Raw genomic sequence first — 17,425 nt, forward strand, 5'->3', positions numbered from 1 at the left:
TCCTTTGTTTTAGTCTTTGGTAATTCATTTAATGCATGAGCCTAAATGTGATTTTAAGTATATTTATTTCACCGGAATAAAGACGTTTGAACGTGACGTTTTAATATCAGTGTTAATGAGTGAAATCGGACGGTAACTTGATGGAAGGGTGGGGTCTTTTTCTGGCTTTGATAAAAGTTTAATTGCTGCTGTATTCATGTGTGGGCGTATGTAACCCTTAGTTTTAATTTCTGTTACTACTCTTAAGAATAGTGGAGCAAGCATTAACCAGAAGTGCTTAAAAAATATAGCCGGATAACCATCCGGGCCAGGGGCTTTGCCATTAGGCATACTATCTAGAGCACTGTACAACTCGTTTATAGTAAGTGGCGCATCTAACATGTCTTTATATTCAGTAGTTAACTGAGGTATATTTAAGCTACTGAGGAATGCCTCAATATGCTCAGGGTTAGGCTTGTTAGTTTCTAAGTATAGGTTACGATAATAGTTCTAAAAAATGTAATTAATTTCTTCTGGTGATTGTGTGCATTCACCAGTTGTCCCTTTAATAGCCGTTATAAGAGACTTTTCCCGATTGCGTTGAAGTTGGTTTGCAAGAAATTTACCTGATTTGTTATTATATTCAAAGTTGTTATATCTCAATTGTTGTATTATAAATTCTGTCTTTTTAGTTAGCATATCGTCTAACTGTATTTTTGTATTTTGTAAGTCAGTCCATATTTGGTTATTTGGGTTTATTGTGTACTCATCCGTCAGTTGTTTAATTTTATCTTCCAAGTCTTTTTCAAATTTTTGATCCTGTTTCTTTTTATAAGATGAATATGATATAATGTAGGTTCGATTCCCGACCCTTGTGACCAGAGTGTCCTAATTGTCGCCCGGTCCGGCAGGCCTGGAGAAGGTGGGCCGCGACTCGGCGTACGAGCAGGAGGGCAAAGTACAGTTTGTGATGGACGCCGTGTACGCCATGGCGCACGCCCTGGACCGCCTTCAGCGCCGGCTGTGCGCCGGCGACACGGGCCTGTGCCCGCACATGGCCAACGTGGACGGCAAGGAACTGCTGGCGCACATCCGCGCCGTCAACTTCAATGGTAAGAGGCCGCTCTCGTATCGTTAGCAGCTGAACGTTTCAAGTTTGCTTTTGAAAATGGAAAATGAAAAATAGCAGCTCCTGTCGTGAACTTTGGATTTTTTGCTGTCCAAATTAGAGCGTTAAATTTGACTTAATTTGAAGTTCCTTTAACGCCACTCATTTTTTGAACACGCGATTAATGACTTGGAAAGTTGCAACACAGTAATACATGTAATAAAAATGCATATGTTTGTGGAGACTGGGGTCAAGTTGTATTTTACAATTTTAAAAATGTGCAGAATTTCACAAGTTATTTCATGTTCAAGATTCGATAGCTCTTAATATGAAAAGAAAAATGCACTGAGCTGTCACTAACGTCGTACAAATGCAATGATACCATCTAGTGGCAGAAAATGACCTCAACTCAAATCAATATCACACTCGTTTTTTACAGTACAGTTTTTAATTTTAACTCCATTTTATGAATTTTTATGAAATTACTGTAAAAATGACTAAAAGAGGCAGCCATATTTCTTAGTTTAACATTTTTTCCACTTTTATGTTAACAAGAGTATGAAAAAAAGAACAGATATAACATTTGCGTTTGATGGTGAGTAAATCATTAGATTAATTATGATTACATTTTTTTAATCACCTGACACCCCTCATTTTTATATATTTTTCACTTAGTTCATTTTTTATGAAATCTTTTTCACCAGACTGATACAGGAGAACGATATGCTGGCCTGAAATCCCTGCAGCTCTTTTCATGAGTGAACTTCTGGGAAGATTTTTTTCGTAATTATTCATTCAAGTCTAAGATTGGCGTTTTATATATTATTTGGATTTTAAAAACGAGATCACTACAGGAGATTGTTGTCCACTGAAGGACATGGCCAGCCAGTACTTGCCACAAATCGCTGCAGCAATTATCAAAAATATTTTGTATATGTTTTAGTAGTTTTCGCACACAGCCGTTAATGACCAAATAAGGAAGAATTGGTGGAATAATTGATGTGCATGTCGGCGTATTTGAGGCTTCCCCGGCGTGGCCGCATCAAAGCGTTGATGCCAACCGGAGCGGAGCTTTCCCTTCTGCGTCACTTGACCGGACGCGCCACTTACCCATCATCCTTTGCACGCAAACGAGACCAACGGTGGGGTGCTGGGCGCTAATGGCTAATTGCTAATTCATCCGTACTGCTCGCCCATGTGTTTATTTCTAGAGAGGCGCGCAGGGGTTGTGCTCCGGTTGACCGCTAATGTTAGCGCATTAGCCGTGGTAGAGCGCGGCGACGTGATTGTTTTGGACGGCTAACCGGGAGGCGCTAAAAATGCGGGGGTTGCCTTTTTTTTTTTCTGTCGGCCGGGGACAGGAAGTTCGGGCGTGAGCACGGGTGAAGTGTAGCAAAGTGCTAACAGAGCAGGAATCGCGCACGGACACACAGAAACGCACACACAAAAATAGCAGCTGCGGGGTGATGACTGGCTGTCGTCATGGTAACCGCCAGAGGTGGAAAATCCAGGTTCAGAAAATAAACACCCTGCCACAGTTTGGATTTAGCCCCTCATGCTAGCTAGCTAGCCTCCCTAGCAGGTAAACGAGCCCCATGGGAGCTAGCTAGGGACGTAGCTAGCTACCTGCCTTACCTACCCTGCCACAATTTGCCTTTAGCCTCTGATGCTAGCGAGCTAGCTGGCTCCCGAGCAGGTAAACAAGCACCATGGGAGCTAGCTAGCTAGCACCTGGGGCTAAAGCCAAACTGTGGCAGGGTTTTTACTTTCTGGACCTGGATTTGCCATCTCTGGTAACCGTGGTCATGTTCCCACACTTCCTGGAAGTTTTTGGGTCAGCTTTAGCTGGGCTTCTTTATTTATATCAGTAGGAAAAGGCTTATGAAGAATACGGCAGATTGTTGGCCTATGTCTACCAAAAGTACGTGTCGATTCTTGCACAAACTAGAATTTTTGAAGAGAAAAAAGTCACTAAGTCACTTCCTGTCCCGACAGGAAGCGCTGGGACGCCGGTGACGTTCAACGAGAACGGCGACGCCCCCGGCCGCTACGATATCTTCCAGTATCAGATCAACGAGCACTCTGGGGCAGAGTACAAGGTCATCGGGCAGTGGACCAATCAGCTGAGCCTCAATGTAAGCTCCGCCTTCTTCATCGTCACAATCCAAAAATGTGCATAATCCGTTAGTCAACTTGGGCTGTGTACTTTAGATATTTTCCTTTGAAAGCTTCAAAAAAAAAGAAACAAAAACTTGGGACTGCCAATGCAGTGTAAACATTTTTGACATTTGACATTTAAAACCGATTTGCAGGCTTCCACATAATCGAGCAGCCCTGTTCAAATGTATGTAAAAGGACCACAAAACCATATCATATCATCATACCATATCGTACCAAATCGAATTGAATTGAAATCCCGCTGAGTCAAATCGAATCAGTCCACTTTCAAATTGAGCCATTTTTCACCCCACGCATCGAAAACCGTATCGAATCGTCTTTTGCGGAGAAACGCGCACCCCATTTATCCTAACGTTGCGGCCCCTCCCTGACAGATGTCGGCGCTGAAGTTCCATTCCTTCGGCGTCATGGCCGCGCCCCCGCCCGCGTCGTCATGTAGCGTGCCGTGCGGGCCGGGCGAGCGCAAGAAGGTGGTGAAGGGCGCGCCGTGCTGCTGGCACTGCGAGCGCTGCGAGGGCTACCACTTCCTGGCCGGCCAGTTCTCCTGCCAGCTGTGCCCGTACGAGCAGCGGCCCGACCGCAACCGCAGCGGCTGCCAAGCCATCCCGGTGATTCGGCTGGAGTGGCACTCGCCCTGGGCGCTGGTGCCCGTCCTCATCGCCGTGCTGGGCATCTCCGCCACCGCCTTTGTGGTGGCCACCTTCGTACGCCACAACGACACGCCCATCGTGCGGGCGTCCGGGCGGGAGATGAGCTACGTGCTTCTGACGGGCATCTTCCTGTGCTACGTCGCCACCTTCCCCATGATGGCGCTGCCCGGCGTCACCGTGTGCTCCCTGCGCCGCATCTTCCTGGGTCTCGGCATGTGCTTCAGCTACGCGGCTCTGCTTACCAAAACCAACCGCATCCACCGCATCTTCGCCCGGGGCAAGACGGCGGTGGCGGCGCCCCGCTTCATCTCGCCCGCCTCGCAGCTGATGATCACGTCCTCCCTGGTGAGCGTGCAGCTGGTGGGCGTGTTGGCGTGGTTCGCCGCCGAGCCGCCCCACGCCCTGGTGGACTACGACGAGCAGCGTATGCCCGACCCCCGGGACGCGCGGGGGGTGCTCAAGTGCGACATCTCAGACCTGGCGCTCATCTGCTCGCTGGGCTACAGCATCCTGTTGATGGTCACCTGCACCGTCTACGCCATCAAGACGCGAGGCGTGCCCGAGACCTTCAACGAGGCCAAGCCCATCGGCTTCACCATGTACACCACCTGCATCATCTGGCTCGCCTTCATACCCATCTTCTTCGGCACGGCGCAGTCGGCTGAGCGGGTGAGTTTGGCAACATTGGAAAACTTTGGAAAACTTTGGGAAAGGGAAAAAAAAAGTTGGGTCAAAAATAACCCAAATTGCGTTTCAAATGGATTTGCCCAACTTTTGGGGTGAAATTAAGAACCCAGAAAGTTATCTCCCAGTACCAACTCACGCAGCTTTTTTAAAATTATTTTTTTAGAAATGCATTACAAACTGCTTTTTTTTGGGGGGGGGGGGGCTTTAGTCAAATAACCCCAAAAATTAAGTCAGTCCCTTTTTAATCCAATTCGGATTTTATTTTCTTTATTTTATTTTTTAAATCTTTTTCTAGACCTGTTTCTAGAGTGATCCATCCATCAAACCAACCAACTAGTTAAAAACTGTTCGGTCAAAAATAACCCAAATTGAGTTTCAAATAGACTTTCATCCAGATTTTTGGGTGAAATTATTAACCCAAACGGTTGGGTCTAATGAATAACCCTCAAAACAGTCAATTTTTCATTGTTATTTGACCCAACTTTCTGGTTTGTTATGGACAAAACGACCCCATAAATGGGGTCGTTTGTGCAAGTATTGAACAAAACAACAAATTGGGTCGTTTCCTGTACAAGAAAGAAAAAGAAGTGGAAATGTACATTTTTTTTGCCAGTTTCTAATCCCAGTTGGCGTTGGGGTCAAAAATAACCCGATCATGGGTCAAAAAGGGAGCGACCACAAGCTGGGTCAGTTCGAGACAACTTTTTGGGTTAAATAAATAACTGAAAAAGTAAATAAATAACCCTAAAGGTTGGGTCGACTGTTTTTAGAGTGATCCATCCATCCATGAATTCATCTAGTGACCGTTCCCACTGGCGAGCCTTCATCCAGTGACCGTTCCCACTGGTGATCCTGTATCTAGTGATCCATGCATAATTCATCCAGCCCTCGATCCTTCCATTTGTCCATCAACCAACCGAGCCTGCACTTGTTCAATGACCAATCCATTCACCAATCCATTCATCATGCGGTCTCCCTCGGGATCCATGCATCCAATGAAGTCTTGGTCCTCGCAACGCGGCCACTCACACCGCCCTCTTCCCGCCCCCCCTCCTCAGATGTACATCCAGACCGCCACGCTGACCGTGTCGCTCAGCCTGAGCGCCTCGGTGTCGCTGGGGATGCTCTACGTGCCCAAAGTCTACGTCATCATCTTCCACCCGGAGCAGAACGTGCCCAAGCGCAAACGCAGCTTCAAAGCGGTGGTCACCGCCGCCACCATGACCACCAAACTGTCGCAGTTGGCGGCCGAGCGGCCAAACGGCAAAGTGAAGACTGAGCTGTGCGAAGGTGTGGAGGCCGGCGGTGAGTAGGGGCCGGGGGGGGGGCACAGGGGGATTTGCATCATTTTGGTTACACAACTGCAGAAGGTTTACAATGTCAAGCATGGACGCGCATTTCAAAGTGTCAGCAGCTCAAGATTGTCTTTCTTTGTGCGTAAAATCAAGACCGTAATCGCTGTGGTCGTGCATTTGGCCTTCAGTGGGGAAATGAATCCATCACCTCATAAGTGTACAAACCATGAATGTGGTTTGACGCTGTTTTCTTTCTGCAGTTCTAGCGACAAAAAACACCTACGTCAGCTACGCCAACCACGACATCTGAACCAGACCCAAACGTGACTGTCTCAAGAGTCCCGTTCCGTCAAGTCCAGGAACTGTGGAACGGACTGACAAAGAACTTTAGGTTTACAGTGAGGGACAAAAACAAAGAGGAGCCAAAAACCTAGAGGGTCACAAGAGGAACTTGTCCAGAGAGGATCATTAAGAAAAAGGAAAAACTGTTGGAGACCAATTTTACTTGTTGTTATGCTCATTGTAAGTGGAGGAAACGTTGTTACTTTTTGGAATTGTCCGTCTGTTGAGATGAGTCTGTCACTGTTTTTGAACTTGTACAAATGGAATTGAAGTGAAGCATGCTGGGTTTTCTACGAATGATTTCTATTTCTGATTAAAAGGAAAAACACATTCTACTCCGCCTCCGAGTACGCTTCAAGCACAGCGTTAGCCGCGGAGCCAACAATGTCAATGCTAGCCAGTCATCCATCACGGGATCCGTTTATGCGGTGATTCCCCTGAAGATCAGAGATGGCAAATCCGGGTCCAGAAAGTCAAAACACTGCCACAGTTTGGCTTTAGCGACAGATGTTTGTACTCAACCGGCAGGTAAACGAGGTCATTACAAGAAATGGCTAAAGACAACTCTGGCAGGGTTTTGACTTTCTGGACCTGCTTTTCCTACCTGTGCTGAAGATCCTTTCCTTCCTGTGATCCATCGATTGAGTCCAGCCAGGAATTTATCACTCAAAATACTCCATCCAGTGGTTCATCTACCCTGTAAAGCATTTATTGATCGATCCCGTGGCCCATCTAGTCCCGAGTGATCCATGCATCCGCAGATCATATTTGTGAAACTTCTACTCAGTGTATTTAATTTAACATTGATAACATCCAAAAGCCCTTTGAGCCAGTAATGGACAGGTGGCAGATCCGGGTCCAGAAAGTCAAAAACCTGCCACAGTTTGGCTTTAGCCCCATTTGCTAGCTAGCTAGCTCCCTAGCAGGTAAACGAGAACCCAAAGAGCTAGCTAGGGAGCTTGCTAGCTAGCAAATGGGGCTAAAGCCAAAGTGTGGCGAAGTTTTTACTTCCTGGACCTGGATTTGCCACCTCTGGTGATGGATCCATCCAGTCATTCATCCAGTAAGTTCTCATCTTTCCATCGAGTAATCAGTCAATCCAGCGCCTCGTCCATCTTCAACCATCCAGTGATCGATGCACAGTCGTGCCGCAATTCCATCCAGTCCTCCTTCCATCTTGTGATCCCTTTCACCGGCTTGAGATCTACAAAGCGACCCTCGCTTACGTTTTAAAGATAAGCACTCGATATGGCAACGACGAGGGGGGCAAGCAGCCGGACTTGACCTTAAGCAAAGCCAGCAGGAAGTCGGACGTGCTGTGTGTCTCATTACAGACCAGGAGGAGGCAGCGATCGAAACGCTCGATGGCGACGGTGCAACAGGAGCGGCGGATCAATACGGGCTGCCGGCGCGAGCGCCTCATGCATGTAATGAATATTCCTCGCATCTCCTGGCAGAGCTGATGAAGCGTCGCTGCTTCCTGACTTTATTTCCCCCGACTCGGCTCCTGTTGCTCGCACCGGAGACCAAACGCACCTGCGGGCACGCAAGCAAAACAAGGTTCGGAACAAGAAAATTGGAAATCGGAAATTGGAAAGTGAAGCTGCGCACGCGCGAGGGAGCTCACTGAAGGCAAAATCGGATGTAGAACAAAGTGGAGGGACATCTTGCTTGTACCTCCTTCCTGAGTCCGATATTTGTGTGGTACCGGACCCAGTTGGGCGGAGAGTCTGCCAGCACATTTCAGATGCCACATCTCTCCCGAAAAACTTTTATTTTGAGTTATTTTTAGCTGCGTTCTTGAGCTAGCTAGCTCACGGTAGCATCAAGTCAGGTGAATCTGCATCAGAGTGTTGAGGTCACTTTGTCCCGTTGTCTGTACAAAAGCACGTCCACACCAGCAGCTTCCTTGAAATGTTTGCAGTTACAAAACGTCTCTAGTCCGGATTAGAAAAATGACAATCCAATCGGCAATCGTGAGCACGTGTGGTCTGTTTGTCAGCCGTCTATTTTTATCCGCGGCACGAGGTGGCCCACTCTCGTCATCTGCCGCGCTTTGTCGGATCTTGCTCAACTTTCTCCCGTCCGTTCTGCGGTGTTTGCCAATCCCCGCCCACTTCCTGTTCTGGCTGCTTCCCGGCGTGTGTTGTGGCGCTGCCATGAACATCGCTGGCTTTGTCTCCGGCTTCATTGCCGTCCGTCTCTGCTGTGTCCACTCAGCCGTCTTTCTCGGTGTAACGCGGCTTGAAAAGCACGAGGCAAGTTTCATATATTATCATTATGATGTCTCCGGTTGTCCATAACATCCAATTGTGAAATGTTGGTAAAAACGCAAACGTTTCAGCTGTTAAATTTGCAAACAAAAGACTGTCCTGCTGACTTCTACGCAGCTCGCGAGTACAACAGGTGCAATTTTGTGACTTTTGTCCACAGAGGCAGGACAAATACGCAAACCGTGGCTGATCGATTCCAAAACCATCAGAAACAGAAACGGGTCCTGTTGGTGACAACACGCGTCAGAATCCCGAGCCAGAAAGGGACGAGTTGCCGGTCCAACGCACATGAAATGTTTCATCCAGGCCACTGAGCTACGACGGTGTATTAGGGCCACGTGTATATATATATATATATATATATATATATATATATATATATATATATATGTGTGTGTGTGTGTGTGTGTGTGTGTGTGTGTGTGTGTGTGTGTATTTTTTAGAGTGTGGGAGCATAATATTCAGAGAGAAGAACCCTCTAAAACGTGCAACTTTATGAAGTTACAAATACACACAGCGTACTACTTGGATGTTTGAGCCAATACTTTTTGGTCGGGTTTTCAAATAATGAGAGTTTTTTTTCTCTCAGAATGTTACCCCCCCCAAAAATAAAAATAATAATAATTTATACATGGCCCTATTATTAAATAAAAAATACAGCATGTGAGTCCATTCTGATGTACGCCAAAGTAAAATTCTGACGCCTTCAATCATCTTTCACTCGTCTGGCAGAAGAAAAAAGTGGATGGCCCGTTGAAGATGCATGAGTGCGGTGCTTCGTAGAACGCAGTCCTGGCGTGCAAGTGGTCTTGCCCAGCTCGTCTGTGAAATCCTGGTTGGTAAACTGCTGTAATGACTAACAAAGCCCTGTAGATGGCGGCACTACGTCGCTTTGGATTTGAAGTCAGCGCGGCTTTTGCGCAGAAGAGACGCAAAAGTCTGGCGGCCCGCCAGGCCTACAAAGATGTTGATGACGTTAAAAATGGAAATGATAGAAATAAAACGGAGATAGCGATACGAATGGAAATCAATTAAATCTGAACTGGGCACAATGAGAAAACTGTTTAATAGAGTAGAAACGGTAAAGCCAGTAGAACCAAGTTAACAAATAAAAAATCGCGTCAGTCTTATTGTTGTTGTTTTGCAGTTTGAGTTGTCTCAAAAGCAAAAAAATAAAAAATAAATAACATGTTACTTTTCACCCAAAAGCTCATTTTCTCTGCTTTTTGCTCAGAAATGGGCATTTTTGGTGAAACCAATCCATCTTCTGCTGCTGATTACTAAAGAACAGTCAAAACAAATATTTATTTTGGTAGGTGCTCATATTGTCACCGAACACACAATTTTGCCGCTCTTAGATCAATCAAACTGTACGAAAATGACTGCAAGTAGGGAGGATGCACTGCATAGCATTTTTTTTTTTTTTTTGCAGAATGTGTGTGTGTGCGTGTGGCGCCTTTGGGGAGGTCTCAGCTTGCGTGTGACTGTTCTTAATTGGGCTGCGGGCGGGGGCCTCAGGTGGTCTGCAGCCTTCAGACATGCTGGGTCGTCTCGCAGTTCACTCGACTCCCAGCGCAAGAAGAAAGGGCCACCTCACACACGCTGGCTATTTTTAGAACACGCACACACACACCTGTGCAGTGCACAAGTGTCAAGGCACAGCATCCTCGCCCACCCCCACCATAAAGAGCCCCTGTAGGCACCAGTGTCCCACCGTAATGATACACATGCACTGTCCTGTCACGCACACACTCAATTATTTAGTGTGTGTGTGTGTTAGAATGGAAATGCGTAAACGTGTAGACAAAGATGCAAGAGAAAAAAAAAGAGCATAAAAAAAAATATTTTATTTTTAATTTTTTACGTTGACTATAATTTTCTCATTGGTAATATATAATCCATTTTTAACTTTGCTCTTGAAGAAATAAAATGCATAAAAAAAATAAAAAGGGGGAAACAAACTTTTATTTTAAAGATTAAAACCTTTTTTTTTTTTTTTTAGAAAATTAGATTTTTTTTTCTAGGGAAAACTGAAATTTAGAACTATTCATTTTTTTTCGTTCTCAAATCTAGATTTTTTTTTCTAAAACAAAAAAACGACTCCGGTTTCCTCCCACATTCCAAAGACATGCATGGCAGGCTAATATAAGATTAAGAATAAGATTTTTTCCCCCATTTGGTAAAACAGATCTTTGTGATTTTATTATTTTATCCTCTGGGGGGGGGGGGGGGAGTGTGTGTGTGTGAAGTGTGTGAAGTGTGTGAAGTGTGCAGATGGTGACACAGTCTGTTCCCAAGAAAGTTTCCAAACGTTTGGAACATGATGACGAAGATGAAGATGAAGAAGATGAGGGAGGAGCACGTCTGTGAGCAAAACCTTCAAATGGAGATTTTTCTTCTTTCTCATCTTCTCTCAGCACATTCCTCTCATCTGACAACCTTTGATTGACCCTTTTGTTGCGCATTCTCCTCTTGCAGCGCTCTTCTTTCTTTCTTTTCTCACATTCTTTGTCTTGTCCTGCCATATTTTTCTTCTTCTCACCACGTTCTTCTTCCTCTCCATTCACATTCTTCTTCATTCATCGTCTCTTGCCGCATTTCTCTTTTCTTCCCATGTGTACTTTATATTCTCTGAACAGCTGTTTTTTGTGGCCTTCTGTTTGTGTGTAAGGCCAAATATGAGAAGGAAGTCTAATTGTTTAAATTGTGTGTTGTTGAGTCGTTTTTTGTTTGTTTGCGTTGCTGTCACTTGCAAGAAAAAAAAACGGTCTGCAACGTCAACTCGCAAAAAAGCCACGCCCCGTTCAAGTTTACTGTCAATGTCATCAAACAAAGGATGAAACTGTTCATTTCAAACAACCACATAGCCTTTGCTATCTTAATGCTAACACATAATGGGAAGCGTCATAATTTGGTTTCCATGCACCATTTTTTTATTCAAATTTTCAAGAAATGCGAAAATAAAACGAAAAACGATAACCGAAATGAGGTTTATTGCTGCTTTCGACTTCAAGGCACATATTTCTTCGATTTTTTTTCCCCTCCCTTCATGTTTTTTGCCTGGCGACCACGTTTCCCTGCCAGGTTGTCAAATGTGTTCACTTTCCGGATGTTGTGTCAAAGAAATTAGCGAGGCGGCCCGGAGTGGGCGGCGGCCAGTTGGGATGAGTCGTGATGCAAAACTTGCCACGTGTTGACGTTGCTTAAAGCAAATACGCAGAAAAGACTTCAGAGGAGGAACTCTGCTGAGTTGGACTTCTTCTTGGACTTTTTGTGTCTTTTCGTTGTGAAAATTTGGCGACTCATCGTTTTTGAAGGAAATCACAACACCAATAGTTTAGTTTTTTTTTCGTTTTTTTAGAAGAGCGTGACATCAATTGTTTGTGTTCTTTTCATGACACAAAGCAAAGCAAGTCATTGCTTGTGTTGTTCAAGTGATGAATGTCAAACAAATGGTGTGTCTCGAAGCACGTCGGCGTGACGACTCGACGGCTTCCGCCAGCGTCCCACGTGATGATTATCATCATTTTTTGCCACTTGCTGATTATTGCTGTGGCGGCGCTTCACGACCGGACGCCTTCATGTCAATCAAACGTACTGATTTTTTTTCCCTTTTAGTTTCCCTTCTTTTATTAACAGGTCATTTTGCGAATCTATGACGGTGAATTAGGGCCACGTATAAATATATATATATTTTTTTTTGTTAGTTTTTTTTAGAGGGGGGGTAATATTTCGAGAAAAACCTGCAAATTTGCGACTTCATAAAGATTTGTAAAAAATTTAAGAGAAAAAACTTGAGAATTTGCGATTTTTATCGTGTCAAATTTGCCACTTTATAAAGTGGCAAATTTGTGAGTCTATAAAGTGGCAAATTTTTTCCTTGCTAAATTACCACTTTATTAAAAAATTTAGGGGAGGGGTAATGTTCCGAGAAAAAAATGGCAATATTGCCACTTTATAAACTCGCAAATTTCAGATTTTTTTTCCTTTATAAAGTTTCTGGGAATATTACCCCACTCTAAAAAATATCTATATTTGTACGTGTCCCTAATACGCCAACATACAAATCAAACCGACCTGTTTGATAGAATTTATTTTCCCGCCTGTTTTGGTAATCTGCATTCTTGGCACCGCATCGTAAACCAACCATGCTGAAAAGTGTTACGGCCCACTACTCTTTTGATAAGCAGCACTAATTAGTGTCCCAAAAAGTAACTAAAGTTGACGTCATGTTATGTTGTTGCTGTGTTCTAGTTGGCCTTGTCACAAGTAGGTTTGCAAAAAGAGGTGCGTTTGATTTCCCGCACGTGGACGGGACGTCGGGGCGGATTTGGAGTCGAGACTCCGAGTCGGCCTCGTCTGATCCGCGATGACACATTTGGGACGCAGATGTTGGAGGACTTCCTGTTCCTGAAACATGCCGGCGACCCTTCCTATTTGGCACAACTCATCATCTGTTAGTCGACGTGCGTGTTACGTTCGTTCAACGCGCAAGCCTCAACTTAATTATTGGAAAAACATCTAAGAACAACTGCTGCGGAAACAATGTTCTGCACATGAAAATACCAAAATACAAATCAAACATAAGTTATTTAACCATTTATAAAGAACAAAAGTTACAACAGTCAAAATAAATACATAAATACAATATAGAAGACACAAGATCCTGTGCAGGATTCTGCACTGCCAAGGCTTACACACGTAATTCCGTCTGCCAGTTAAGATCTAAAAGCACTCCAAAATGTGACCACTTCAGTGCACAAGGTGGTCTAACCCAGACAATAAAAATGACAAATGACACAGGTTGTTGTAGCAGGACAAAAAGAAAAGGGGACCTAGAATTGAGTCCTGTGGGACCCCACATGTGAAGGAGCTGAGGGGAAAACAGATTCTCCAATGTTTTTTTGATGTTCAGGAAAAAAGAAAATGAAGACTGAATTGTCTTTTATCTTCAAAGTACAAGCACTTTAATCGACTTATTATTTTTTGGGGGATGTTCGAATTGACCCCTGGGTAGAAATATGAAACGAGAACAATTTTCTCATCATAGCCTGCAGCGTTAATCAACTTTTTATGATTCCAAATATACTTGACCAGAGTCACACAGGTGGGAGGTTCCGCTCCGTCGTGCAGCCTGGACCCGTTTTGACGGACACGTTTTGGACCGAAGCCAACAGCCTGCAGTTGCGACTCTCAGCTGATGAAATAATGATTGCAGCACCCCAAAATAGACAAACAGCCTTCGTTATGAACATGATGCTCCGTTACTACAGCTGTCACCGTCCTTTGCTTTTTTTTTGTGCGCTTTCACGTAGACAGAATTCATCAGATGTAAAACAAACAAACGATTATACAAATAAACAACTCACCGTTATACTGAATGTAGTCGTAATTAGAAAAAGATGTTTACACAAGTGTGTTAAGTTTATTGAAGACTCAGATTGGTCTTTGATTGTTAAGGGGGAGGGGGGGCATTTAGGCATGAGGACACAATAATATTTGATGTTCACGAAAACTTGAGGCCAACTAAAGACTTGAGATTGTCGTTGGTGTCTGGGTGAATATCTCCAGAGGTTTCTTTGTCTTTTATCATCTTGTTAGACTCCAACGAGTTGTGTTGAAGACTCCAAATAGTCTTTTAGGGAAAGTAGGAAAAACTAGGGCCAAGTTTAAATAGATATTTTTTTAGAGGCCGGGGGCCATATTCAGGGGGAAAAAACTCCCAAATTTGCCACTTTATAAACTGGTAAATTTGCCACATTGTAAAGTGGCAAATTTGTGAGAGAAAAACTCGTAAATTTGCAACTTTATAAAATGGCAAATTTGCAAGAAAAACAATCCCAAATTTGCCACTTTATAAAGTCGTAAATTTCCGACTTTATAAAATGGCAAATCTGCCACTTTATAAAGTGGTAGTTTTGCAAGAAAAAAACTCAGAAACTTACAAGAAATACACGTACGTACTACTCGAATGTTTGTAATGTTTATACTTTATAAAGTGGCAATTTTTTATTTTTTTTTTATTTCTCGTAAGTTTCTGAGTTTTTCTCTCACAAATTTGCCACTTTATAATGTGGCAAATTTGTGAGAGAAAAACTCGTAAATTTGCAACTTTATAAAATGGCAAATTTGCAAGAAAAACAATCCCAAATTTGCCACTTTATAAAGTCGTAAATTTCCGACTTTATAAAATGGCAAATCTGCCACTTTATAAAGTGGTAGTTTTGCAAGAAAAAAACTCAGAAACTTACAAGAAATACACGTACGTACTACTCGAATGTTTGTAATGTTTATACTTTATAAAGTGGCAAACAAACATTCGAGTAGTACGTACGTGTATTTCTGGTAAGTTTCTGAGTTTTTTTCTTGCAAATCTGCCACTTTATAAAGTGGCAAATTTGCAAGTTTTCCCCCTAAAATACATATTTATACATGGCCCTAATACACCATCGTATTGTCAAGTATGTTTACTTTAGTTGTATTTTATGGTGGTCAAATATTTTATTTTTGACATTTATATGACCGACGTTCTGATTTCAACAAAAAGATGTACAAGTTGGGCTCCTTGAAAGGTCTTTGACGTTAGGGCGCCGTCCGTCTCACGTTCCACGCTGGAGCGTCTTCTGGGAAATGTTGACGAGTGTCTCATCAGATGTCAATCTTTGCTGACGAAGAAGCCGCTCAATCTTTCCGAGGACTCAGATTCCCGCGCCATCAATTATTAATCGTGTTAGAATTAGAGACGGGCTTCTGTCTTTTTAGGGAAAATGGCCTAAACTAATCATTTAAGAAAAGAAAAAGAAAAGGATTGACTGACACGGCAGAGAATTGCCGAGTGTTCCTTTGTCGCGCCTTGAGGCCGTGACACGGCGCGCGCCCACTCTCAAGCACTTTTTTTTTTTTTCCCCACTCTCAAGCACTATTTTTTCCCCCCCCCCCACTCTCAAGCACTTTTTTTTTTTTTTTCCCCCACTCTCAAGCACTTGAACGCAAGGCGGTGCAGCCCACCTCTGCGCTCGGGTTAGATACGCACCACTTGTCGTATGAAGGCTCGGCTCGTGTCAGCCCGAGGCTTCATGCTCGTCACCACGCTGAAGAACGCAGCTTAGCATCAAGAAAGCGGCAAAGTGTAAAGCTTTCAAGAAGACAAGATTGAGCTTTTTCCCCCGCAGGACTTCAAACGCTTACAAAAATGCAGATTAGCTGCGAAAAAAAAAACCATACGTCAGTTTCATTGAAGACTACATTTGTCTTGAATGTTTACGACAACGCGTTAGATTCAACAGAGAATTTTTTTTTACATTTACAAACGTGTGTTAACAAAAGCGTACGCTAGCGCTGCTGAATTGTCTTTGATGTTCACAAAAACATGGACTTAAGGCCCACTGAAGACTATATTGTCTTTTTCTGAAGGACATACATTAGGTCAATTGAAATGAGATCATTTCTGTAACATTTGAGGTTTTCCAATCTAAATGATATTTTTATGGGTATTTATTCATTTATGTTCAACAGGCTGAATTTGCCTTGAATGGTAAAGCGCTTTCCCACCTATTAAGAATTGTCAACCTGCCTTTTTGATTGTATAAAAAAAAGACCTCCAATATCTGCATGCGAGTATACAAATGCTAGTTCCAACCACCATTTTTCAACAGGTGTACGTCTGCGTCTGTAAAATGTTGCGTATTCGTAATGATTTATCTTTTTGTGAACAAACGACCGCCGCGCTTCCTCCAAGGTGTAACAATCATAAGGAATCGGCGTTTCCATCTGGCTTCAAGTGTGCACTTTATTGGCCACATTCTTCACGGCGGACCACCAAAGCCGCTGCTGTGATGGGAGAAAGTCGTTAGCGCTGAGCGATGAGCCTCTTGCTAACACAATGATGCGTTCCATCACGGCCATCACAGAGTGTTTGCTGTTTTTCAACGTAATGAAACACTTAGTAATGGCCTTGTAAACTCACCGCCAGCTGTCCACCCATTAACATGACAAGGCCAAGAGCACCGTTTGTTAAATACGAGCAAATGTATTTGTTTACCAGAATCTAAATGCAGACTAGTAGGACCAAATAACACGGTCCATTTTCAACGATTTAGAATTTTCTGTCAATTATTTAGTCTTTCAGGCTTTACAGAGTTAGGATGCTTAGCCTAGTTGTGATCATGATCTCAACTTTGAACTTCTTTGTCTTTGGTGCTTGTGTTTTGGCTCTGAAGGTTTATATTTTAATTTGTAATCTTTTGCGTGTTCAAATAAATCAAAGATGAGATTCTTGTGAAGAGGGTCCTTGCAAGGATGGATTTATTACAGAGATCTCCGGTCACACAATTGAATATCACCAAAGCAGTGTCATCCAAGAATGTGTGTCCCTCCCTCAGGAGACACAGCCCTTTATTACAATCCGAGTTTGTACAAAAAACGCCTCTTCTCCTCCCATCAAATACGAAAATCAGATTACATTCTCACAGTATGCTAGGTTGATCTTTCACTTTTAGACAAAACAGAATCTCAATATGCCAGCTTGCACTTTCTTCATATTTAGACGAAACAGGTTCTCAGTATGTCAGCTTGCACTTTCTCAAGCAGGACAAGGGAAAGGGAATTTAGACAAAACAAGATAACAGATAGGTTAAGGTCGAGTTATATTGAGTTTAACATTATTTCACCTGCTCTACACATCTATAACTAAATTCAAAATGGTTAAAATATAAAATAAAGAATTAAAAAGGTTAACAATGTTAACAGCTTTAATCCACAAAGCAATAAACTGTCGAATCTCTTGATTGACTTTTTTCAATGAAGCTTCAGTTGTACAGTATAATAATATCCAGAAAGGGTTGACCTGTTCTATTGTGAAATTTGTGTTTTCTTATTTTATAATTTATAATAATAATTAATTAAAAATATTTC

The 17,425-nt window shown here is 43.2% G+C and overlaps 1 protein-coding gene across 3 annotated transcripts in view; it reads left to right on the forward strand.

The window, feature by feature from the left end:
• Positions 1 to 6,574, forward strand: part of LOC144053597 (metabotropic glutamate receptor 8-like) — a 30,525-nt gene extending 23,951 nt beyond the window's left edge. For all 3 annotated transcript variants that reach the window (XM_077568207.1, XM_077568210.1, XM_077568209.1), the window contains exons 7-11: positions 891 to 1,091; positions 3,083 to 3,222; positions 3,640 to 4,584; positions 5,661 to 5,907; positions 6,158 to 6,574. In XM_077568207.1, coding sequence (XP_077424333.1) covers positions 891 to 1,091; positions 3,083 to 3,222; positions 3,640 to 4,584; positions 5,661 to 5,907; positions 6,158 to 6,207 — 1,583 coding nt within the window. In that variant the 3' untranslated portion in view covers positions 6,208 to 6,574. The remainder of the gene's footprint in view (positions 1 to 890; positions 1,092 to 3,082; positions 3,223 to 3,639; positions 4,585 to 5,660; positions 5,908 to 6,157) is intronic.
• The last annotated feature ends 10,851 nt before the right edge of the window (positions 6,575 to 17,425 follow it).

The sequence above is a fragment of the Vanacampus margaritifer genome, chromosome 6 (genome assembly GCF_051991255.1).
Source record: "Vanacampus margaritifer isolate UIUO_Vmar chromosome 6, RoL_Vmar_1.0, whole genome shotgun sequence".
In the NCBI taxonomy this organism is placed as follows: domain Eukaryota; kingdom Metazoa; phylum Chordata; class Actinopteri; order Syngnathiformes; family Syngnathidae; genus Vanacampus; species Vanacampus margaritifer.